This window comes from Coregonus lavaretus (genome assembly GCF_964263955.1).
Source record: "Coregonus lavaretus genome assembly, chromosome: 16".
Taxonomy (NCBI): Eukaryota; Metazoa; Chordata; class Actinopteri; order Salmoniformes; family Salmonidae; genus Coregonus; species Coregonus lavaretus.
The window spans coordinates 29,992,180-30,019,430 of NC_140003.1; the positions used below are offsets into that span (position 1 = coordinate 29,992,180).

General features: G+C 41.4%; 1 protein-coding gene across 1 annotated transcript in view; it reads right to left on the minus strand.

Moving 5' to 3' along the window:
* The window catches only part of LOC311143930 (WD repeat and FYVE domain-containing protein 2-like), a 56,784-nt gene that overhangs the window by 20,939 nt on the left and 8,594 nt on the right, over positions 1-27,251 (minus strand). The window contains exons 2-6 of the mRNA XM_084179810.1: positions 18,240-18,307; positions 17,904-17,977; positions 14,603-14,657; positions 14,156-14,306; positions 7,272-7,384 (exon numbers count right to left, since the gene is read on the minus strand). Of these exons, the coding sequence (XP_084035936.1) occupies positions 7,272-7,384; positions 14,156-14,306; positions 14,603-14,657; positions 17,904-17,977; positions 18,240-18,307 (461 nt within the window). The remainder of the gene's footprint in view (positions 1-7,271; positions 7,385-14,155; positions 14,307-14,602; positions 14,658-17,903; positions 17,978-18,239; positions 18,308-27,251) is intronic.

The window sequence follows — 27,251 nt, forward strand, 5'->3', positions numbered from 1 at the left end:
ACTTGAGCTGCCTGAGAGGGGAGAGGATTCTCAACCGTTTTTGGGGGGTGAATTTATTCCTATCACGTTCCAAGAGGATGCAGTTAGAGTTTAATCCCAGAGTGTAGGTTGGCATTCAAATATATATGTGATATTAATACAGTATTATACTTATGTCTCGTCAATTTAAATGTTGCTGAGAATATGGAATACCAGGGAGCCCATTAATCTAACAGACAGTTTGATCAGGCAGCAGCTAGAGAGTAAGACACAAGGATTGACCTTCGAAACATAACACGCAACACAAAACCAATGACATACAGTTGAAGACGGAAGTTTACATACACCTTAGCCAAATACATTTAAACTCAGTTTTTCACAATTCCTGACATATAATCCCAGTAGAAATTCCCTGTCTTAGGTCAGTTAGGATCACCACTTTATTTTAAGAATGTGAAATGTCAGAATAATAGTAGAGAGAATGATTTATTTCAGCTTTTATTTATTTCATCACATGCCCAGTGGGTCAGAAGTTTATATACACTCAATTAGTATTTGGTAGCATTGTCTTTACATTGTTTAACTTGGTCAAACGTTTCGGGTAGCCTTCCACAAGCTTCCCACAATAAGTTGGGTGAATTTTGGCCCATTCCTCCTGACAGAGCTGGTGTAACTGAGTCAGGTTTGTAGGCCTCCTTGCTCGCACACGCTTTTTCAGTTCTGCCCACACATTTTCTATAGGATTGAGGTCAGGGCTTTGTGATGGCCACTCCAATACCTTGACTTTGTTGTCCTTAAGCCATTTTGCCACAACTTTGGAAGTATGCTTGGGGTCATTGTCCATTTGGAAGACCCATTTGCAAACAAGCTTTAACTTTCTGACTGATGTCTTGAGATGTTACTTCAATATATCCACATAATTTTCCTTCCTCATGATGCCATCTCTTTTGTGAAGTGCACCAGTCCCTCCTGCAGCAAAGCACCCCCACAGCATGATGCTGCCACCCCCGTTCTTCACGGTTGGGATGGTGTTCTTCGGCTTGCAAGCTGCCCCATTTTTCCTCCAAACATAACGATGGTCATTATAGCCAAACAGTTATATTTTTGTTTCATCAGACCAGAGGACATTTCTCCAAAAAGTAAGATCTTTGTCCACATGTGCACTTGCAAACCGTAGTCTGGCTATTTTATGGCAGGTTTGGAGCAGTGGCTTCTTCCTTGCTGAGCGGCCTTTCAGGTTATGTCGATATAGGACTCGTTCTACTGTGGATATAGATACTTTTGTACCTGTTTCCTCCAGCATCTTCACAAGGTCCTTTGCCGTTGTTCTGGGATTGATTTGCACTTTTCGCACCAAAGTACATGAATCTCCTAGGAGACAGAACGCGTCTCCTTCCTGAGCGGTATGACAGCTACGTGGTCCCATGGGGTTTATACTTGCATACTATTGTTTGTACAGATGAACGTGGTACCTTCAGGCGTTCAGGAAATTGCTCCCAAGGATGAACCAGACTTGTGGAGGTCTACAAATTTTTTTCTGGGGTCTTGGCTGATTTCTTTTGATTTTCCCATGATGTCAAGCAAAGAGGCACTGAGTTTGAAGGTAGGCCTTGAAATACATCCACAGGTACACCTCCAATTGACTCAAATGATGTCAGCCTATCAGAAGCTTCTAAAGCCATGACATCATTTACTGGAATTTTCCAAGCTGTTTAAAGGCACAGTCAACTTAGTGTATGTAAACTTCTGACCCACTGGAATTGTGATACAGTGAATTATAAGTAAAATAATCTGTCTGTTAACAATTGTTGGAAAAATTACTTGTGTCATGCTCAAAGTAGATGTCCTATCCGACTTACCAAAACTATAGTTTGTTAACAAGAAATTTGTGGAGTGGTTGAAAAAAGAGTTTTAATGACTCCAACCTAAGTGTATGTAAACTTCCGACTTCAACTGTACACACATTCAGTAAGCAGGACAACTGAAAACATAAATACAACGACGCATTGAGTGAATGTTGAAAAAAATAAGTGAAATGCCTCTTTAGGCCACTGGGGGTTTACTCTCATGTAAACACAAACAGAGTAGGGGGAGTAAATGGATAAGTGTTTATATTTTCATAGACCACCATTAATCTCTCAAGCCATGCTTGAGCACCCTCGTGTTTAATTCAGAGGGAAATACTTATGCTCAGGTGTGTTTAACAGGCAGATATTTGCATAATGGCAAACGTGTAATAGGACTGAATGGCAGGAACCGGTTACCGAGATTTACTGCCCAAAACCACTCCCTTTTCCCGGGATAAATAACTGAGAGAAACCGGTAAATTATAATACATTATTTATATGAACAGCATGGCGTGAAATGGAACTGTTAAATTATATGCAATATCTAAATCTGGCTTCTCTACGGCCTCTGCAAGATGAATCATCAACGCTCAGGGTGGGGACAGACAGCCCATCTCAGTATGGAACACAGTTCACAATGCATGTAGACCCATCATCTCATCATGGTAACTTTTTTTCTTGTGACAGGTAGGCCTACATTTGCTGCAGCATAGCCTATGCTACAGTAATATAAAGTAATCTAATTTACACATCTCCATCTCGCTTTCGGGGGTCACCTTGTTTGTTAATTGTAAAGATTATATAATTTTTTTATGCAGCTGCAGAGTTTTAAAACAGCCTATCACTCAAATATCGTTGCTTTAAATCAGTGCACACGCGAGCACTCTCTCGCAGTCTCTCCCTCAACTCCATTCAAATTCCATCCAAAATAGATAATCCTGTTCTAGATTGATATAAAGTATTGCCCTATACAGTGCATTCGGAAAGTAAACAGACCCCTTGACTTTGTCCACATTTTGTTAAGTTACAACCTTATTCTAAAATGGATAAAATTCATTTTTTTCTCCTCATCAATCTACATACAATACCCCATAATGACAAAGTAAAAATGAAGGAATTGTCTGTAGAGCTCCGATACAGGATTGCGACGAGGCACAGATCTGGGGAGGGTACCAAAACATTTCTGCAGCATTGAAGGTCCCCAAGAACACAGTGGCCTCCATCATTCTTAAATGGAAGAAGATAGGAAGCACCAAAACTCTTCCTAAAGCTGGCTTCCCGGCCAAACTGAGCAATTGGGACAGTTTGGACACACCTACTCATTCAAGGGTTTTTCTTTATTTTTACTATTTTCTACATTGTAGAATAATAGTGAAGACATCAAAACTATGAAATAACACATATGGAATCATGTAGTAACCAAATTGGTGTTAAACAAATCAAAATATATTTTATATTTGAGATTCTTCAAATAGCCACCATTTGCCTTAATGACAGCTTTCCACACTCTTGGCATTCTCTCAACCAGCTTCACCTGGAATGCTTTTCCAACAGTTTTGAAGGAGTTCCCACATATGCTTAGCACTTGTTGGCTGCTTTTCCTTCACTCTGCCGTCCGACTCCACCGGTCTAATGTCCATTGCTCGTGTTTCTTGGCTCAAGTAGGTCTCTTCTTCTTATTGGTGTCCTTTAGTAGTGGTTTCAAATCAAATCAAATTTGTCACATACACGTGTTTAGCAGATGTTATAGCAGGTGTAGCGAAATGCTTGTGCTTCTAGCTCCGACAGCACAGTAATATCTAACAAGTAATATCTAACAATTTCACAACATATACTCAATACACACAAATCTAAGTAAGGAATGGAATATAAGAATATATACATATATGGACAAGCAATGACAGAGCGGCATGGCCTAAGATACAGTAGAATATTATAGAATACAGTATATACATATGAGATGAGTACTGCAAGATATGTAAACATTATTAAAGTGACTAGTGTTCCATTTCTTAAAGTGGCCAGTGATTTCAATAGGCAGCAGCAGCCTCTAATGTGCTAGTGATGGCTATTGAACAGTCTGATGGCCTTGAGATAGAAGCTGTTTTTCATTCTCTCTGTCCCAGCTTTGATGCAGCTGTACTGACCTCGCCTTCTGGATGATAGCGGGGTGAACAGGCAGTGGCTCGGGTGGTTGATGTCCTTGATTATCTTTTTGGCCTTCCTGTGACATCGGGTGCTGTAGGTGTCCTGGAGGGCGGGTAGTTTGCCCCCGGTAATGCGTTCGGCAGACCGCACCAACCACTGGAGAGCCCTGCGGTTGCGGGCAGTGCAGTTGCCGTACCAGGCGGTGATACAGCCCGACAGGATGCTCTCAATTGTGCATCTGTAAACGTTTGTGAGAGTTTTAGGTGATAAGCCACATTTCTTCAGCCTCCTGAGGTTGAAGAGGCTCTGTTGCGCCTTCTTCACCACACTGTCTGCGTGGGTGGACCATTTCAGTTTGTCATTGATGTGTACGCCAAGGAACTTGAAGCTTTCTACCTTCTCCACTGCGGTCCCGTCAATGTGGATAGTGAAGTCCACGATCATCTCCTTTGTTTTGTTGACGTTGAGTGAGAGGTTATTTTCCTGGCACCACACTCCCAGAGCCCTCACCTCCTCCCTGTAGGCGGTCTCATCATTGTTGGTAATCAAGCCTACTACTGTTGTGTCGTATGCAAACTTGATGATTGAGTTGGAGGCGTGCTTGGCCACGCAGTCATGAGTGAACAGGGAGTACAGGAGGGGGCTGAGCACGCACCCTTTTTGGGTCCCAGTGTTGAGGATCAGCAAAGTGGAGATGTTGTTTCCTACCTTCACCACCTGGGGTCGGCCCGTCAGGAAATCTAGGACCCAGTTGCACAGGCCGGGGTTCAGACCCAGGGCCTCGAGCTTAATGATGAGGAAGCAATTCGACCATGAAGGCCTGATTCACACATTCCCCTCTGAACAGTTGATGTTGAGATGTGTCTGTGACTTTAACTTATTTGGGCTGCAATTTCTGAGGCTGGTAACGCTAATGAACTTATCCTCTGCAGCAGAGGTAACTCTTTGTGTTCCATTCCTGTGGCGGTCCTCATGAGAGCCAGTTTCATCATAGCGCTTGATGGTTTTTACGACTGCACTTGAAGAAACTTTCAAAGTTACTGAAATTGTCTGTATTGACTGACCTTCATGTCTTAAAGTAATGATGGACTGTTGTTTCTCTTTGCTTATTTGAGCTGTTCTTGCCGTAATATGGACTTGGTCTTTTACCAGATAGGGCTATCTTCTGTATACCCCCCCTACCTTGTCACAACACAACAGATTGGCTGAAATGCATTAAGAAGGAAAGAAATTCCACAAATTAACTTTTAACAAGGCACACTTGTTAATTGAAATGCATTCCAGGTGACTACCTCATGAAGCTGGTTGGCAAAAGGTGGCTATTTGAAGAATCTCAAATAGAAAATATATTTTGATTTGTTTAACACTTTTTTGGTTACTACATGATTCCATATGTGTTATTTCATAGTTTTGATGTCTTCACTATTATTCTACAATGTAAAAAATATTAAAAATAAAGAAAAACCCTTGATTGAGTAGGTGTGTCCAAACATTTGACTGGTACTGTATTTACATTTGCAAAAAATCCTAAAAACCTGTTTTTTGCTTTGTCATTATGAGGTATTGTGTGTAGATTGATGAGTGGAAAAAACACAATTTAATCAATTTTAGAATAAGGCTGTAACACAACAAAAAGTGGAAAAAGTCAAGGGGTCTGAATACTTTCCGAATGCATTGTATATATCCTAGCCTACCTCTTTCAGGAAATAAATTCAATGCAGTATTAGCCTTATATTGAGCTAATGAATTATGTATTATCTGCTTCTAACTTATAGCTGCTTCTAACTTATACTCATGTCTCTTGCGCAATACGCAACCACCTGTGCTCTGCTGGCCTCTCCTTAAAAAACACTCCTTAGCTCTTGGTGTCCAATGCAGGAACAGCTAGACTAGAATAGCTTGCTGGACATAATTGTTTTTAGCATTTCTTATACCAATATACTATTAGAAGAGAGACGCAAGCTCTTTTTTGCAGAATTTTACATACAGCAGCCAATAGGCTATAGCAGTTATTTATTCAGACCCATAACCATTCAATCTTCGTGAAGAGAAGTGAAAGCCTTCTGCATCTAATAATAATCCAATATTATTCAAGGCCGCCATTAGAATGATGAAGATAAGGACAACGAAACATATTTCCTTTAACTGTTGAAAGTGAGGAAGGAATGAAACAACAATAGAGAGAGAAAGAGGAGGTAGGCTAATAACATTAGGGGAAATATTATGAAAGGTATTATTGAGTCAGCCTGCTAATTATACAAATAGGCCTTATCATATTTGAAAATTAAAATCAAAATTCGCTAGCCTATACTTGTAACTTTGTAGTCCGCATGTGCTGCACCAGAATCACATGTTCTCTTCTGCTTTATCATGGTTTGAATGTTGTGCGTAATTCCAGTCCATACAATACAGTATAATACAGTACAGTAATACAGTTTACACTAAAAAAGATTAGCCTACTGGAGCTAGTTTCATTTATTTACCCTAGAGAACATATAGCTAGCTACATCTATGGGCTTTTATGTTTTTCTGTCATGCGTAATGTGCAGTCGCCTATATCATATATGTATTGGATAACGGCACAATCATTTGGTCTTTTTTGAGCTTGGGCTCATAAAATGTGTTTCATATATGGTTCATCAGGCTCAGGTAGCATCAGGTTTGAATTTTCATGCTGATCAAAGCTCTAATAAAATCCAGACATTTATATGCTTTATAATGCTTTTGAATGACACTTCCGGTTTTGGTGGGAAATACCAGGTTACCCAGGAGAAAAGTGATTTATTCTAGGGATGGAACATTTGTAAAATACCGGGAAAATATTCAACCCTAATGTGTAACTCTACTGATAAGAGACAGGCCTGAAATAGTGGTGCTGTCAGCAGTTGTCAGTCACACGCTCTTTTGTCAATATAGGAAGTATGGGATTTGACTATGCTACAACAACTGACCCCAGATCAGAACATAGCTGTGAGGGTTGTCCTCCGGGGTGTATATCCCACACTGCTCATTAGCTCTGTCACTGCTGGCAGGTGACCGAGTGGCCGGAAGGGACGGTCAGAGTGGGCAATAGACCTATTTAGAAAATCTACATGATTTTTCCAGACATGGGTCTAAAATAGTATTTGTGTTTTCTTTCAAATATTTAGGGGCACTTTATTTAGCTTCCTCTGCGTAATGGAACCAATGGAGTAGTCCCAAAAGGGCAAACCCCCCCAGCTGGTGTTTTAAGGCTGGTGGAGGATGGGATAGTAGGGGACGAGTGTTGTGTTGCAACGTGGGGTGTAGTAGTAGTACCGGTGTGTCCTTTGAAGGTGGTGACCAGACTACAGCTGTCCTGCTCCAGCTTCAGGATGGTCACCTGACCAGAGTAGTCGCCCACAAAGGCGTGCCTCGTCTCCACATCGAACCTGGGAGGGGCACGGTCAAGGAAGGTCTCCAGCAAAAACATGACAGTGGCAATGACCGTTTAAAAAGGCAATCTGCAGTTGCTACATTCATTTTTGGACTTATAAATTAATAATATGTACCCATTGATTCTTGAAGAATATAACTTATAAATGCCTCATGAGCTTAGTTCAACTGTCGTACCGCATCAGAACTCAAAATATGAGCTTGTTTGACTCAAATGTTTGTAAATAAAGTAAATGTATAGCCTCAAAACATGGTTAAAACTATCATTGTGATATCATGAATGGTCAGTCCTTGCATCCATAGCTCTGTCTATGAATTTGAGAGTAGTTACATTTTTCCAGCCCCATCCCTCAGCTTGGGTGGGAAAATTCGTTATTGTTTAACTGCTTTAACTGAACCACTTGCAGCTGAGCAACTTCACACATATTTATTACATTCTCACAGTGTTACCTGGTTGAAACCTACTGTATCTGATCTGTATGTGGTTCATTCTAGTCAGAGAAGGGCTGACTACATTTCCAACAAAAACATCTAAGATTCCATTTGAGTGAACGTACCACAACAGTCAACTGTTCATTAGCTACAAAATCATATGTATTTAGTCTCTGAGCTCAAGAAAGTCCTTTCAGTGACCTTCTGAGGGTGCAGCCAGGCACACACAGTTCTCCCTGTGACCTGGATACGAGGCCAGAACGATAACAGTCAGAGAGAAAAAAAGACTAATCTTCACAGAGCATAATCTAATTTCTCCTTCTTCTGAAAAGGGTTGCTGTACTAATCTGACCCCAGGCCAACTCGGGACTGTGGTTATTATGGAGAATTAGCTGGATGACATACTAAAGAAAATCCACGTTCCAGGTCGATTTCTTTAATTTCAACAATTTTGGACAGTGACTCCTTTGGATTTGTAATAAGGCAAACAAAGCCAAAACAAAACGGCTGCCATGTGAATGATGTCAGCTGAAATCTGCCATTATTTTGCTTTGTTGTATTTAAAATGGGTAGTGTTTATCCATGGCTTTGAAGCAGCAGTCAGTCTTATGACCTGACAGAGCTGGTTGGTATTGAGTGCCCCCCACAGTGGAGTGGACCCAAACCTTTCATCTAGCCATTACGGAAATCTATCCGGAACGTTGCCTTGGTGACCACATGACTGAAGGCTATTGTTAGTGTCCCCCAATAAGAAAAACCACTGGGACGCTAATCTGGCTCCCCCTCTGGTATACGCCACATTGCGTTGTTGTTATAAAAACATACACTTGTTTGAGGTGAAGGAGACGCAGTCAAAAGCCATTATCACTTGAAAGATTGAAATGTAAAGCCACAGACACACTCAGGTATCTGTTAAGATAAAGTGCCTTCAGAAAGTATTCATACCCCTTGACTTATTCCACTTTGTTGTGTTATAGCCTGAATTCAAAATTGATTAAATAAATGTTTCCCCTCACCCATCTACACACAATACCCCATAAGTTCCAATTGGCTCATTCATCCCCCTCCTCTCCCATGTAAACTATTCCCCAGGTCGTTGTCAGGTCATTGTCAACTTACCAGGTCAAATAAGGGTAAAATAAATAAATAAAGTGAAAACATGTTTAGACCGTTTAGCAAATTTATTGAAAATGAAATAAAGAAATATCTCATTCACATAAGTATTCACACCCCTGAGTCAATACATTTGGCAACGTTTACAGCTGTGAGTCTTTCTGCGTAAGTCTCTAAGAGCTTTGCACAGCTGGATTGTACGATATTTCTCTATTATTTTCCAAATTCTTCAAGCTCTGTCAAATTGGGTGTTGATCATTCCTAAACAATCATTTTCAAGTCTTGCCATAGATTTTCAAGCAGATTTATGTCAAAACTGTAACTCGGCCACTCAGGAACATTCACTGTCTTCTTTGTAAGCAACTCCAGTGTAGATTTGGCCTTGTGTTTTAGGTTATTGTCCTGCTTAAAGGTGAATGAATCTCCCAATGTCTGGTGGAAAGCAGACTAAACCAGGTTTACCTCTAGGATTTTGCATGTGCTTAGCTCCATTCAGTTTATTTTTATCATGAAAAACTCCCCAGCCCTTAACAATTACAAGCATACCCATAACATGATGCAGTCATCACTATGCTTTAAAATATGGAGAGTGGTACGCAGGAATGTGTTGTATAAGATTTGCCGCATTCAGGACAAAAAGCTAATTGCTTTGCCACATTTTTTGCTAAATTACTTCAGTGCCTTGTTCAAATAAAAAAAATCTAATTTTATTTGCCACATGCGCCGAAAACAACAGGTTTTCCAAGCCCTTAACCAACAATGTCGTTTTTTTAGAAAAATACGTGTTAAGTAAAAAAATAAAAAATAGCAAATAATTAAAGAGCAGCTGTAAAATAAAATAACAGTAGTAAGGCTATGGGTACCGGTACAGAGTCAATGTGTGGGGGCACCGGTTAGTCGAGGTAATATGTACATGTGGGTAGAGTTAAAGTGACTATGCATAAATAAATAAACAGAGTAGCAGCAGTGTAAAAGAGGGGGTTGGGGTGGAGGGGGGGGGGGGGGGGGGGGGTTAGCTGTTCAGGAGTCTTATGGCTTGAGGGTAGAAGCTGTGAAGAAGCCTTTTGGACCTAGACCTTTTGTTGCAAACAGGATGCATGTTTTGGAATATTTTTATTCTGTACAGGCTTCCTTCTTTTCACTCAGTCAATTTGGTTAGTATTGTAGAGTAACCTCCTGGCACCGACGAAGATGGCGGCCTCGCGACTAGCTCTTAGGAAACTTTGCAGTATTTTGTTTTTTTATGTATATTTTTTTAACATTATTAGCTCAGAAAGTGTTTTGCGTCATTACATACAGCCGGGAAAAACTATTGGTTATCAGAGCGGCGGTAACTCACCAGCATTACGACCAGGAATACGACTTTCCCGAAGCAGATCCTTTGTTTGCTCACCCCAGGGCAACTGAACTGATTCCAGCGGCTGACCCAAATCATTGCTGGCGGAGGAGAGGCACTCGGAGCGGCCTGCTGGTTCGATTTAGGAGGCGCGCACACCACCCACCGCTTCCAAGTATACTAATCGCTAATGTTCAGTCTTTGGATAACAAGGTCGACGAACTATGGGCAAGGATTTCTTTCCAGAGAGACATCAAGGCCTGTAACATACTCTGTTTCACGGAAACATGGCTCTCTTGGGATATTCTGTCAGAATCGGTCCAGCCAGATGGGTTCTCAGTTCATCGCGTAGACAGGAATAAATATCTCTCCGGGAAGCAGAAGGGCGGAGGTGTGTGTTTCATGATTAACGACTCGTGGTGTAATTGTAGTAACATAGAGGAACTCGAGTCCTTCTGTTCACCTGACCTAGAATACCTCACAATCAAATGCCAACCGTATTATCTCCCAAGATAATTTTATTGGGTTATAGTCACGGCCGTGTATATCCCCCCTCAAGCCGATACCACGACGGCCCTCAAAGAACTTCACTGGACCTTATGCAAACTGGAAACCACATATCTTGAGGCTGCATTTATTGTAGCCAGGGATTTTAACAAAGCAAATTTGAGGACTAGGCTGCCGAAGTTCTATCAACATATCGACTGTTGTACTCGCGCTGCTAAAATCCTCGACCATTGCTATTCAAACTTCCAGGATGGTTATAAGGCTCTCCCCCGCCCTCCTTTCGACAAATCTGACCACGACTCCATTTTGCTTCTCCCTTCCTATAGGCAGAAACTCAAACAGAAAGTACCCGGGCTAAGGACTATTCAACGCTGGTCTGACCAATCGGAATCCACGCTTCAAGATTGTTTTGATCACGCGGACTGGGATATGTTCCAGGTAGCTTCCGAAAATAATTTAGACATATACACTGAAACAGTGACTGAGTTTATCAGGAAGTGTATAGGTGATGTTGTGCGCACTGACTATTAAAACCTACCCTAACCAGAAACCGTGGATAGACGGCAGCATTCGCGCAAATCTGAAAGCGCGAACCACCGCATTCAACCATGGCAAGGTGACTGGGAATATGGCAGAATACAAACAGAGTAGCTACTCACTCCGCAAGGCAATTAAACTGGCAAAACATCAGTATAGAGACAAAGTGGAGTCGCAATTCAACGGCTCAGACACGAGACGTATGTGGCAGACAATCACGGACTACAAATGGAAAACCAGCCACGTTGCCGACACCGACGTCTCGCTTCCAGACAAGCTAAACACCTTCTTCGCCTGCTTTGAGGATAACACAGTGCCATTGACAAGGCCCACTACCAAGGACTGTGGCCTTTCCTTCTCCATGGCCGACGTGATTAAGACATTTAGGCATGTTAACCCCCGCAAGGCTGCCGGCCCAGACGGCATCCCTAGCCGAGTCCTCAGAGCATGCGCGGACCAGCTGGCTGGTGTGTTCATGAACATATTCAATCTCTCCCTTTCCCAGTCTTCTGTTCCCACATACTTCAAGAGGGCCACCATTGTTCCTGTACCCAAGAAAGCAAAGGTAACTGAACTAAATGACTATCGTAGCACTCACCTCTGTAATCATGAAGTGCTTTGAGAGACTAGTCAAGGATCATATCACCTCTACCTTACCTGTCACCCTAGACCCACTTCAATTTGCTTACCGCCTCAATAGATCCACAGACGATGCAATTGCCCTCACACTGCCCACTGCCCTATCCCATCTGGACAAGAGGAATACCTATGTAAGAATGCTGTTCATTGACTATAGCTCAGCATTCAACACCATAGTACCCTCCAAACTCATCATTAAGCTCAAGGCCCTGGGTCTGAACCCCGCCCTGTGCAACTGGGTCCTGGACTTCCTGACGGGCCACCCCCAGGTGGTGAAGGTAGGAAACAACATCTCCACTTCGCTGATCCTCAACACTGTGGCCCCACAAGGGTGCGTGCTCGGCCACCTCCTGTACTCCCTGTTCACCCATGACTGCATGGCCAAGCATGCCTCCAACTCAATCATCAAGTTTGCAAACGACACAACAGTAGTAGGCTTGATTACCAACAATGACGAGACCGCCTACAGGGAGGAGGTGAGGGCTCTGGGAGTGTGGTGCCAGGAAAATAACCTCTCACTCAACATCAACAAAACAAAAGGAGACGATCGTGGACTTCAGCAAACAGCAGAGGGTGCACCCCCCTATCCACATTGACGGGACCGCAGTGGAGAAGGTGGAAAGCTTCAAGTTCCTTGGCGTACACATCACCGACAAACTGAAATGGTCCACCACGCAGACAGTGTGGTGAAGGCGCAACAGAGCCTCTTCAACCTCAGGAGGCTGAAGAAATGTGGCTTATCACCTAAAACCCTCACAAACTTTTACAGATGCACAATTGAGAGCATCCTGTCGGGCTGTATCACCGCCTGGTACAGCAACTGCACCGCCCACAACCGCAGGGCTCTCCAGAAGGTGGTGCGGTCTGCGGAACGCATTACCGGGGGCAAACTACCCGCCCTCCAAGACACATACAGCACCCGATGTCACAGGAAGGCCAAAAAGATCATCAAGGACATCAACCACCCGAGCCACTGCCTGTTCACCCCGCTATCATCCAGAAGGCGAGGTCAATACAGCTGCATCAAAGCTGGGACAGAGAGAATGAAAAACAGCTTCTATCTCAAGGCCATCAGACTGTTAAATAGCCATCACTAGCACATTAGAGGCTGCTGCTGCCTACTGAAATTACTGGCCACTTTAAGAAATGGAACACTAGTCACTTTAATAATGTTTACATATCTTGCACTACTCATCTCATATGTATATACTGTATTCTATTCTATAATATTCTACTGTATCTTAGTCCATGCCACTCTGTCATTGGTTGTCCATATATGTATATATTCTTAAATCCCATTCCTTACTTTTCTGTGTGTATTGGGTATATGTTGTGAAATTGTTAGATATTACTGCACTGTCGGAGCTAGAAGCACAAGCATTTCGCTACACCCGCTATAACATCTGCTAAACACGTGTATGTGACAAATAAAATTAGATTTGATTCATCAGTTTTCTCCTATCACTGCCATTAAACTCTAACAGATTTAAAGTCACCATTGGCCTCTTGGTGAAATCCCTGAGCAGTTTACTTTCTCTCCGTCAACTGAGTTAGGAAGGATCCCTGTATCTTTTTATTGTCTGGGTGTATTGATACACCCTCCAAAGTGTAATTAATAACTTCACCATGCTCAAAGGGATATTCAATGTCTGCTTCTTTGTTTTTTACCCATCTACCAATAGGTGCCCTTCTTTGCGAGGCATTGGAAAACCTCCCTGGTCTTTGTGGCTGAATCAGTTTCTGAAATGTACTGCTCGACTGAGGGACCTTACAGATAATTGTATGTGTGGGGTACAGAGATGAGGTAACAATCATGTTAAAAACTATTAGTGCACACACAGTGAGTCCATGCAACTTCTGTGACTTATTAAGCCCATTTTTACTCCTGAACTTATTTAGGCTTTGCCATAACAAAGGGGTTGAATACTTATTGACTCAAGACATTTCAGCTTTTCATTTTTAATTAATTTGAAAACATTTCAAAAAACATTATTCCACTTTTACGTTATGGGGTATTGTGTAGGCCAGACAAAAAAATCTCAATTTAATCCATTTTAAATTCAGGCTGTAACACAACAAAATGTGGAAAAAGTCAAGGGGTGTGAATACTTTCCGAAGGCACTGTATCTGTGGCATAGCAACATCATGTGAATAGAATGAGTAGAATATAATGAATAGGTGGTTTTTAACTGATGAAGGATACTGTAGTCCAGAGACCCAGGCGGTGGTGCGGTATAACCCCAGCGGCGTTCCACTCTCAGAGCAGTGCCAGGTGAGGTTCTTGTCCTGTCCTGTACTAAGGACCCACTCCATCTCCAACACAAACAGCACCACTGTCACTTTGCCCTGGTGGGCTGACAAAGAAAACACACACACACTTATGAAAGACATAATGTCATTATAATAAACAGATAACAAATACTAATAAATATGACCAAACATTGTCAAAAATAGTATACAGTAGATGGACTGGTGTTCTTTGCATCCTCAGTCTTAGTTTATTGCTCCTAGAGGTATGCAGATAAAACCAAGTAAAGTGCCATGAACAGAAAAAAACATTATTTTGTCAGGTTTAATCCCTTCCTGCCATTGACCGGAGTCAGCTGAGTCACAGAGAGAACACAGCCTGTGCCTACACTTCCCTTCTCACCCTGATAGGTCCTTTCTGGGGTCATCTTGTTGTAGTCTTCAGACAGGATGAACTCCTGAAACACAGGAAGTATGTCTCTCACTGGTTTTCCCAAGAAATAGCACAATATTTATTTGATATGGACATACTTTTGGGTCAAAATTACCCAACGCTTAAAATTACCTTACGATAAGCAAAAAGGGAAGTGCTTAGCTTTATTAAATTATATCCATGTTATTTTTAGACAGGCTATTTTTTCTGCAAATAAATCCCACACTCATACACATAATAACAAACGGTTTTACAGCAACCCGTGCCTACACCTCCAAAGAGATCACCAATTACAAAAATGTGAGGGCATAAATGTGAGTGCTATGAAAAAGTATTTGCCCCCTTTCTAATTTTCTCTACTTTTGCATATTTGTGATACTGAATGTTATCAGATATTCAACCAAAACCTAATATTAGATAAAGGGAACATAAGTGAACAAATAACACAACAATTACATATTTATTTCATAAACAAAGTTATGCAAAACCCAATTCCCCTGTGTGAAAAAGTAATTGCCCCCTTACACTCAATAACTGGTTGTGCCACCTTTAGCTGCAATGACTCCAACCAAATGCTTCCTGTAGTTGTTGATCAGTCTCTCACGTCGCTGTGGAGGAATTTTGGCCCACTCTTCCATGCAGAACTGCTTTAACTCAGTGACGTGTGGGTTTTCAAGCATGAACTGCTCGTTTCAAGTCCTGCCACAACATCTCAATTGGGATTAGGTCTGGACTTTGACTAGGCCATTCCAAAACTTCCAATTTGTTGCTTTTTTAGCAATTTTCATGTAGACTTGATTGTGTGTTTTTGATCATTGTCTTGCTGCATGACCCAGCTGCGCTTCAGCTTCAGCTCACAGACGGATGGTCTGACATTCTCCTGTAGAATTATCTGATACAGAGCAGAATTCATGGTTCCTTCTATTAAGGCAAGTCGTCCAGGTCCTGAGGCATCAAAGCATCCCCAAACCATCACACCACCACCACCACCATGCTTGACCTTTGGTATGATGTTCTTACTGTGGAATGCAGTGTTTGGTTTTCGCCATTGCAGCAGGAGTCATTGCAGCTAAAAAGGTGGCACAACCAGTTATTGAGTGTAAGGGGGCAATTACTTTTTCACACAGGGGAATTGGGTGTTGCATAACTTTGTTTATGAAATAAATGAAATAAATATGTAATTGTTGTGTTATTTGTTCACTTATATTCCCTTTATCAAATATTAGGTTTTGGTTGAAGATCTGATAACATTTATTATATTATATATTATTTAGTATCACAAATAGGCAAAAGTAGAGAAAATTAGAAAGGGGGCAAATACTTTTTCATAGCACTGTATAACCCGCTTAAATGTTCCCAGTGAAACAGCCTGAGTGACCAAGCCACTCCTGAAGATGAGGCATATTTATTATCCCGGTGTTGATTGATCCACTTAACTGCTTACCCAATCATGCAAGAGATTACTCAGAGATGCACACCCTCTGGGAGTATCAATCAGTGCTGGGTGTCAGGAGAAGCAAAGACTCATAGAGAGTAACACACAGTAGCTACTCAGTGACCCGCTGATGTGAAACATGAAACCATGACAACCAGCCCAACCTGACCAGCCCCCAATCTGACCCTGGGGTATGAGCTTTGGTAGGCCTGTGTGTCAGGGTTGAGGCTGGATGCTTGGTATAAAAAGGTACAGTGCATTCAGACTTTTTCCACATATTTGTTACCTTACAGCCTTATTCTAAAATGGATTAAAATCGTTTTTTTCCTCATCAATCTACACACAATACCCTATAATGACAAAGCAAACCGTTTTTTTTGTAATTTTTGCAAATGTATTAAAAATAAAAACAGAAATACCTTATTTACATAAGTATTCAGACCTTTTGCTATGAGACTCAAAATTGAGCTCAGGTGCATCCTGTTTCCATTGATCATCATTGAGATGTTTCTACAACTTGGAGTCCACCTGTGGTAAATTCAATTGATTGGACATGATTTGGAAAGGCACACACCTGTCTATATGAGGTCCAACAGTTGACAGTGCATGTCAGAGCAAAAACCAAGCCATGAGGTCGAAGGAATTGTCCGTAGAGTGCCGAGACAAGATTGTGTTGAGGCACCAATCTGGGGAAGGGTACCATCAAATATCTGCAGCATTAAAGGTCCCTAAGAACACAATGGCCTCCATCATTCTTAAATGGAAGTTTGGAACCACCAAGACTCTTCCTAGAGCTGACTGCCCGGCAAAACTGAGCAATCGGGTGAGAAGGGCCTTGGTCAGGGAGGTGACCAAGAACCTGATGGTCACTCTGACAGAGCTCCAGGAAGGACAACCATCTCTGCAGCACTCCACCAATAAGGCCTTTATGGTAGAGTGGCCAGACGGAAGACACTCCTCAGTAAAAGGCAAAGGACAGCCCGCTTGGAGTTTGCCAAAAGGAACGTAAAGGGCTCTCAAACCATGAGAAACAACATTCTCTGGTCTGATGAAACCAAGATTGAACTCTTTGGCCTGAATGCCAAGCGTCAAGTCTGGAGGAAACTTGGCACCATCCCTACGGTGAAGCATGGTGGTGGCAGCATCATGCTGTGAGGATGTTTTTCAGCGGCAGGGACTGGGAGACTAGTCAGGATCGAGGGAAAGATGAACGGAGCAAAGTACAGAGAGATCCTTGATGAAAACCTGCTCCAGAACACTCAGGACCTCAGACTGGGGCGAAGGTTCACCTTCCAACAAGACAACAACCCTAAGCATACAGCCAAAACAACGCAGGAGAAGCTTCGGGACAAGTCTCTGAAAGTCCTTGAGTGGCCCAGCCAGAGCCCGGACTTGAACCCGATCAAACTTCTCTGGAGAAGCCTGAAAATAGCTGTGCAGCAATGCTCCCCATCCAACCTGACAGAGCTTGAGAGGATCTGCAGAGAAGAATGGGAGAAACTCCCCAAATACAGGTGTGCCAAGCTTGTAGCGTCATACCCAAGAAGACTCGAGGCTGTAATCGCTGCCAAAGGTGCTTCAACAAAGTACTGAGTAAAGGGTCTGAATAATTATGTAACGGTGATATTTCAGTATTTCTTCTTTTTATTTTTTCTAAAAACCTGTTTTTGCTTTGTCATAATGGGGTATTGTGTGTAGATTGATGAGGGGGGGAAACGAATTAATCAATTTTAGAATAAGGCTGTAATGTAACAAAATGTGGATACTTTCCGAATGCACTGTATGTGACGCCAATACATGAGGAGTGTAAGTTAGACAACAGAAATTGTCACTTACAGAGATGGTTCCATTTTCCATTCCCACAGACAGCCTCCTGGTCTCTGGATTAAAGGACATACAGGAGCAAGAAGCTACGAAAGAAAGGAATGACAAGTCTAAGACAATTGTGCATGTATATAAGTGTGTGGAGGCAACAAGGCACCCAGCAGGATGTTAAAATGAAATATAGCCTAACTGGTTGTTTACTTTATTAAAACTGGAACAGATGCTAAAACAGATTCCATACAGACAGAATAGCTGACGACTGCTCACAAAATGAGGCCAATGGAGTTGCTTGGCCTAGATGCTTAACTCCATGCATGCATAAGTAGCTAACGAGAGATGAGTACTCACCTGGCATAGTGTGGTATATGCTGGGCCAGTACTGGCCACTGTCTCTCTTCAGCCATATCCGGATCGTCCTGCGGGTCAAATAAGGACATTCTGGGTTATGTATGGGTCGGGACTATCAAACTGCTGTAGGCACTATTCCCCCCCCTGTGCAGTTGCAAACTTTGGTAACGGAATTACAGTAAAATCTCCCTCAGGTTTTTATGCGACCACGTTTTCCAAAAACTCTTAAATATCTGCTCTGAATTAAGATTCAAAAGATGTCTGCTGAAAGAATGGGGTGTCAGCTATAATCATGGCACCTTGAGTTTGAAAAAAATGATGTTGAGATGTTTCTGTGACTAGAACTTTGTGAAGCATTTATTTGGGCTGCAATTTCTGAGGCTGGTAACTCTAATGAACTTATCCTCTGCAGCAGAAGTAACTCTGGGTCTTCCATTCCTGTGGCGGTCCTCATGAGAGCCAGTTTCATCATAGCGCTTGATGGTTTTTACGACTGCACTTGAAGAAACGTTTAAAGTTCTTGAAATGTTCCATATTGACTGACCTTCATGTCTTAAAGCAGTGCTTCTCAATTATTTTCTGTTACGCCCCCCCCTAGGAAGTAAACATTTCGCGCCCCCCAACTCTCCGCCACGACTGTAAATAGTATCATTTGTCTATAAAATTGTTATAAGTACACCTCTGCATAACATTGTATCCTTATTAACATTAAAGAAAACAAAAAAACAAAAAAGAAAGAAAGAACTTTATTAACATAGTTTTTTAGTCTGTAACAGAAAATACTTAAAGTGCATCAATTTGCCTGAACATTTTTTTTTATTCATCCTTATTTAAACTGTAAACATTTTTTGACCATTTGATACTGAAAAATAAAATATAATATAATCAATAAATAATAAATTCAAATTGATCAGCAACATTAACTCAAGAGCACAATATATGAAACACTGACCTATAAAACAAAAATGAATAAAACAATTTCTGCTGATTTTTTTTAATCAAAATGAGGAAGTCAGGATTAATGGCTACAATGAGCACGTTTTGCAGTGCACAGCTTTTCGAAGCGGGGTTTGAAGCATGATACTGCAACTCTCAGCTCCTGCTCAATGTTTAGCTGGGACCTGTACTTGGTCTTCAGTGCAGCAACAGCAGAGAAGCCAGTCTCACAAAGATAAGATGTTGCAAGAGGAAGAAGTATGATCTAAGAGTGGATACTGCCTCTCTACACTCTGCCAGAATTCACTTTGTGTCTGCGATGTGAACCTCAGTCTCAATGTGGAGTCAGACGTCATATCAATGAACTGGTCCTCCTCTGCAGAGCTGAAACCAGTTGGAGCTGGTGCATTGAAAGGATCTCTCACCCAGTCATATTGGGAACTGTTTTCAGGGAAGTACTTTTTAATGAATCCCATCAGTGATGAAATATGCTCCTTAATATATGGAATCACTGAGGTGGCATCATAGTCAGTAGTGTCAACAAATTCATGCAGGTTCTCGAATGAATCAGTATTTCCTTCATCAAGTCGCCTGCCCCACATTGCAAGCTTTCGAGTGAAAGAGCTGATCTTGTCTGTGACCTGAGGGAGGTTTTTATCTTTCCCTTGAAGCTGTAGATTTAGTTCATTTAGCTTTCCAAATATGTCACTCAGGTAGGCCAGTTTTGCCAGGAAGTTCTCATCACTAAATATTTCTGCAAGGTCATACTTGTGCTCCTGCTCCGAAAACATTCTTATCTGCTCTCTGAGCTCAAAAACTCAGGACAAGACTTTTCCTCATGACAGCCACCTTGCTTCACTGTGAAACAGCACAGCTTGATGTTCAGCTCCCATCTCCTCACAGATAGCAGAGAAGACTCTTGTTTTTAGTGGTCTGGTCTTTATAAAATTGACCTACAATGTCAGTCACAACCTCACTTAATTCAGAGGAAAGGTGCATTGATGCCAGTGCTTCTCTGTGTATAACACAGTGTGTCCACTCAGCATTAGGTGAGGCCTTCTTGATGAGTGCCCAAAGTCCTTTTCTCATCCCTGCCATGGTCTGTGCACCATCACTGCAAACACCAATGCAGTTCTCCCACTTTAGCCCATTCTCAGTCAGGAAGCACTCAAGCATTTTGAATAGCTCTTCAGCTGTGGCTCTGTCTCTGACATAATTACAAAAAAGTAGATCCTCACACAGGGAGTTTGTCATGTCAAAACTTACATAAGCGATAAACAAACAGTCTTTGTTGGTGTCAGTTGCTTCATCGAACTGTAAGGCAAAACGTTTGTCTTTGAGTTTATCTACCAGCTGTTCTTTAAGATCGTTAGCAATGTCATTTATACGTCTGGCGACAGTGTCATTGGACAGAGGGATAGTTTTTATTTTTGCAGCACTTGCGTCATCCAGCATGACAGAGACCATGTCTAATGCTGCAGGCAGTATCAGCTCCTCTGCTATGGAGTGTTTTTTTTGTTGCACTGAGCAATTTGGTACACCACCTTATATGATGCTAACAGTGCTCGCTGGTTTACTGAAGTAGCATTCACAAAGCGGGACGATTATTGGCAATATTCGGCACGTTTTCGCTGAAAAAACTCAAGCGGCTTATCAGCATGATTGGGGTGTAATGTCTAAGTGACGCCTTCATTTATTTGGCTTCATGCTGTCCGCTGCCAACATTTTTAGACACAGTAAACATACCGGTCTTTCCTCGTCTCCCACCGTAGTCACAGTGAAGCCAAGCGCTACATACGCTTCGTCATATTTCCTCGTCTTAGCTTTCGGGAGACTTACGTTTGTCTCATTATCTCCGTCTCTCTCCGCCTTTCTTTTCATCCCTGTTAAATATTTTTCCATGGTGTCTCTTAAGGGTTTGTTACCTGCACTTCATATCTCCTGCTCTGTGCTGTGTGCTCGTTCGGTGCAAAAAAACCCTACTCCCTGCGGCAAAAAAAAGCATGTTCCCCGGGGTCACACGCACCCCCCCTGGCATCGCTCCGAGCCCCTCCAGGGGGGCGCGCCCCACTATTTGAGAAGGACTGTCAAAGTAATGACGGACTGTCTTTTCTCTTTGCTTATTTGAGCTGTTCTTGCCATAATATGGACTTGGTCTTTTACCAAATAGGGCTATCTTCTGTATACCCCGCTACCTTGTCACAACACAACTGACTGGCTCAAACGGATTAAGAAGGAAAGAAATTCCACAAATTAACTTTTAACAAGGCACACCTGTTAATTGAAATGCATTCCAGGTGACTACCTCATGAAGCTGGTTGAGAGAATGCCAAGAGTATGCAAAGCTGTCAAAGGCAAAAGGGTGGCTACTTTGAAGAATCTCAAATAGAAAATATATTTTGATTTGTTTAACACTACTTTGGTTACAACATGATTCCATATGTGTTATTTCATAGTTTTGATGTCTTCACTATTATTCTACAATGTAAAAAATAGTACAAAATAAAGATAAACCCTTGAATGAGTAGGTGTGTCTAAACTTTTGACTGGTACTGTATATACATTTGCAAAAAATTCAAAAAACCAGTTTTTGCTTAGTCATTATGGGGTATTGTGTGTAGATTGATGAGAGGAAAAAACAATTTAATCCATTTTAGAATAAGGCTGTAACATAACAAAAAGTGGAAAAAGTCAAGGGGTCTGAATACTTTCCGAATGCACTGTATATATCCTAGCCTACCTCTTTCAGGTAATAAATTAAATGCAGTATTAGCCTTATATTGAGCTAATTAATGATGGGTTATGTATTATATGCTTCTAACTTATAGCCTGTCTCTTGCGCAATACGCAACCACCTGTGCTCTGCTGGCCTCTCCTTAAAAAACACTCCTTAGCTCTTGGTGTCCAATGCAGGAACAGCTAGACTAGAATAGCTTGCTGGACATCTTTTTTTTTTTACATTTCTTATACCAATATACTATTAGAAGAGAGATGCAAGCTCTTTTTTGCAGAATTTTACATACAGCAGCCAATAGGCTATAGCAGTTATTTATTCAGACCCATAACCATTCAATCTTCGTGAAGAGAAGTGAAAGCATTCTGCATCTAATACTAATCCAATATTATTCAAGGATGCCATTAGAATGATGAAGATAAGGACAACGAAACTTATTTCATTTAACTGTTGAAAGCGAGGAAGGAATGAAGCAACAATAGAGAAAGAGGTGTTAGGCTAATAACATTAGGGGAAATATTGATGGACTGTCATATCTCTTTTCTTATTTGAGCTGCTCTTGCCATAATATGGACTTGGTCTTTTACCAAATAGGGCTATCTTCTGTATACCACCCCTGCCTTGTCACAACACAACTGACTGGCTCAAACGGATTAAGAAGGAAAACAATTCCACAAATTAACTTTTAAGAAGGCACACCTGTTAATTGAAAGGCATTCCAGGTGACTACTTCATGAAGCTGGTTGAGAAAATGCCAAGAGTATGCAAAGCTGTCAAAGGCAAAAGGGTGGCTACTTTGAAGAATCTCAAATATATTTTGATTTGTTTAACACTTTTTTTGGTTACTACAGGATTCCATATGTGTTATTTCATAGTTTTGATGTCTCACTATTTTCTACGAAGTAGAAAATAAAGAAAAACCCTTAAATGAATAGGTGTTCAAAAACTTTTGACCGGTAGTGTATATAATATATACAGTTGAAGTCAGAAGTTTACATACACCTTAGCCAAATACATTTAAACTCAGTTTTCCACAATTCCTGACATTTAATCCTAGTAAAAATTCCCTGTTTTAGGTCAGTTAGGATCACCACTTTATTTTAAGAATGTGAAATGTCAGAATATTGGTATGATTTATTTCAGCTTTTATTTATTTCATCACATTCCCAGTGGGTCAGAAGTTTATATACACTCAATTAGTATTTGGTAGCATTGCGTTTAAATTATTTAACTTGGGTCAAACGTTTCGGGTAGCCTTCCACAAGCTTCCCACAATAAGTTGGGTGAATCTTTGGCCATTCCTCCTGACAGAGCTGGTGTAACTGAGTCAGGTTTGTATGCCTCCTTGCTCGCACACGCTTTTTCAGTTCTGCCCACACATTTTCTATAGGATTGAGGTCAGGGCTTAGAGATGGCCACTCCAATACCTTGACATTGTTGTCCTTAAGCCATTTTCCCACAACTTTGGAAGTATGCTTGGGGTCATTGACCATTTGGAAGATCCATTTGCGACCAAGCTTTAACTTATTGACTGATGTCTTGAGATGTTGCTTCAATATATCCATATAATTTTCCTTCCTCATGATGCCATCTATTTTGTGAAGTGCACCAGTCCCTCCTGCAGCAAAGTACCCCCACAGCATGATGCTGCCACCCCCGTGCTTCACGGTTGGGTTCATCCTTGGGAGCAATTTCCAAACGCCTGAAGGTACCACGTTCATCTGTACAAACAATAGTACGCAAGTATAAACACCATGGGACCACGCAGCCGTCATACCGCTCAGGAAAGAGACGCGTTCTGTCTCCTAGAGATGAACATACTTTGGTGCGAAACATGCAAATAAATCCCAGAACAACAGCAAAGGACCTTGTGAAGATGCTGGAGGAAACAGGTACAAAATTATCTATATCCACAGTAAAACGAGTCCTATATCGACATAACCTGAAAGGCCGCTCAGCAAGGAAGAAGCCACTGCTCCAAAACCGCCATAGAAAACCCAGAGGAAGGAAAATTATGTGGATATATTGAAGCACCATCTGAAGACATCAGTCAGGAAGTTAAAGCTTGGTCGCAAATGGTCTTCCAAATGGCCAATGACCCCAAGCATACTTCCAAAGTTGTGGTAAAATGGCTTAAGGACAACAATGTCAAGGTATTGGAGTGGCCATCACAAAGCCCTGACCTCAATTCTATAGAACATTTGTGGGCAGAACTGAAAAGGCGTGTCTGAGCAAGGAGGCCTACAAACCTGACTCAGCTACACCAGCTCTGTCAGGAAGAATGGGCAAAAATTCACCCAATTTATTGTGGGAAGCTTGTGGAAGGCTACCCGAAACGTTTGACCCAAGTTAAACAATTTAAAGGCAATGCTACCAAATACAAATTGAGTGTATGTAAACTTCTGACCCACTGGGAATGTGATGAAAGAAATAAAAGCTGAAATAAATCACTCTCTACTATTATTCTGACATTTCACATTCTTAAAATAAAGTGGTAATCCTAACTGACCTAAAACAGGGAATTTTTACTAGGATTAAATGTCAGGAATTGTGAAAAACTGAGTTTAAATTTATTTGGCTAAGGTGTATGTAAACTTCCGACTTAAACTGTATGTATGTATATACAGCTCTGGAAAAAAATGAAGACATCTCTACATACAGTGTGGAGAACAAGTATTTGATACACTGCCGATTTTGCAGGTTTTCCTACTTACAAAGCATGTAGAGGTCTGTCATTTTTATCATAGGTACACTTCAACTGTGAGACATGGAATCTAAAACAAAAATCCAGAAAATTACAATGTATGATTTTTAAGTAATTAATTTGCATTTTATTGCATGACATAAGTATTTGATACATCAGAAAAGCAGAACTTAATATTTGGTACAGAAACCTTTGTTTGCAATTACAGAGATCATACGTTTCCTGTAGGTCTTGACCAGGTTTGCACACACTGCAGCAGGGATTTTGGCCCACTCCTCCATACAGACCTTCTCCAGATCCTTCAGGTTTCGGGGCTGTCACTGGGCAATACGGACTTTCAGCTCCCTCCAAAGATTTTCTATTGGGTTCAGGTCTGGAGACTGGCTAGGCCACTCCAGGACCTTGAGATGCTTCTTACGGAGCCACTCCTTAGGTTGCCCTGGCTGTGTGTTTTGGGTCGTTGTCATGCTGGAAGACCCAGCCACGACCCATCTTCAATGCCCTTACTGAGGGAAGGAGGTTGTTGGCCAAGATCTCACGATACATGGCCCTATCCATTCTTCCCTCAATACGGTGCAGTCGTCCTGTCCCCTTTGCAGAAAAGTATCCCCAAAGAATGATGTTTCCACCTCCATGCTTCACGGTTGGGATGGTGTTCTTGGGGTTGTACTCATCCTTCTTCTTCCTCCAAACACGGCGAGTGGAGTTTAGACCAAAAAGCTATATTTTTGTCTCATCAGACCACATGACCTTCTCCCATTCCTCCTCTGGATCATCCAGATGGTCATTGGCAAACTTCAGACGGGCCTGGACATGCGCTGGCTTGAGCAGGGGGACCTTGCGTGCGCTGCAGGATTTTAATCCATGACGGCGTAGTGTGTTACTAATGGTTTTCTTTGAGACTGTGGTCCCAGCTCTCTTCAGGTCATTGACCAGGTCCTGCCGTGTAGTTCTGGGCTGATCCCTTACCTTCCTCATGATCATTGATGCCTCACGAGGTGAGATCTTGCATGGAGCCCCAGACCGAGGGTGATTGACCGTCATCTTGAACTTCTTCCATTTTCTAATTATTGCGCAAACAGTTGTTGCCTTCTCACCAAGCTGCTTGCCTATTGTCCTGTAGCCCATCCCAGCCTTGTGCAGGTCTACAATTTTATCCCTGATGTCCTTACACAGCTTTCTGGTCTTGGCCATTGTGGAGAGGTTGGAGTCTGTTTGATTGAGTGTGTTGACAGGTGTCTTTTATACAGGTAACAAGTTCAAACAGGTGCAGTTAATACAGGTAATGAGTGGAGAACAGGAGGGCTTCTTAAAGAAAAACGAACAGGTCTGTGAGAGCCGGAATTCTTACTGGTTGGTAGGTGATCAAATACTTATGTCATGCAATAAAATGCAAATTAATTACTTAAAAATCATACAATGTGATTTTCTGGATTTTTGTTTTAGATGTTTTAGATTCCGTCTCTCACAGTTGAAGTGTACCTATGATAAAAATTACAGACCTCTACATGCTTTGTAAGTAGGAAAACCTGCAAAATCGGCAGTGTATCAAATACTTGTTTTCCCCACTGTATATATATATATATATATATATATATATATATATATATACACACATATACACACACACATTATTGGTTGTTGTGTGACATTACAGATGCTCATTCTACGTTGTTTAATATTCTCCCCATTGTTATTGATTACTGCATTGTTGGGTTTACAGATTGCAAGAAAGGCATTTCACTGTGCTTGTGCACGTGACATTCAAACTTGACAGATATCTTGCTTGTCTGGATGGCATCTTCTACACCTCTTCTGACAAATTAGTCTGTATATAATGTAAGTACACACACAGTTTAATGTTGTCTGAAAAGCACAGATGCTCATTCTGTTTTAGTTTGATATTAATAGGCATGTTTTTTTTTTGCACTTAAGATATGCACCTACTGTATGAAATATTTTATCTTTGCTGCCAAAAAAAAAAGGCCCAACCAAGAATCTATGTTTGGAAAGCGGTTTGTTGTGCACACATTTATGAACACTTACAATCTCACCTTTGCTAGAGTAGCTCAGGAAGGTTGGCTGCCACCACACACACACACACTTTGTGTAGCCTAAGGGAGGGGTACGTCTAGTGAGTCTAGCATAGAAGGTGTGGGAGGAGTTGGAATGGAAATTTCCCCATTGAAAGTCTATGGCCTTTGGAATGCATTGAATTGTATGCATATATTGCTATGGTTTAAAAAGTAGAAACAGTATCAAAAATATTTTGTCAGGTAATCTAGTCTGAAGTAGTCTGTAATGTTTGTTTGGTGTCTCTAGCTCAAAGGTTTGTGAGCAGGAGAAAAATAATGAGTATGTTGAGTCGAATTACATAAGAGTTGCTGTTATAAGCACACTAAAGCCCTAAAAGTATACATCTGGTTAGTTCAGTAGCATATGTGTGTGATTAATTGCATTAGGTCAAAATAAATAACTTCGGTGGAAAAATACTAATTTGTCAATGAATGTCAACGATTTATTGTGTAAAACATGAAATATGTGCGTAACTATTTCATTTTAACATGCTCATTATATAACCCTGAATGTCATTTTGATAGGACATTCATATCTTGAGATATTTCAGTTTCTGTTTGTT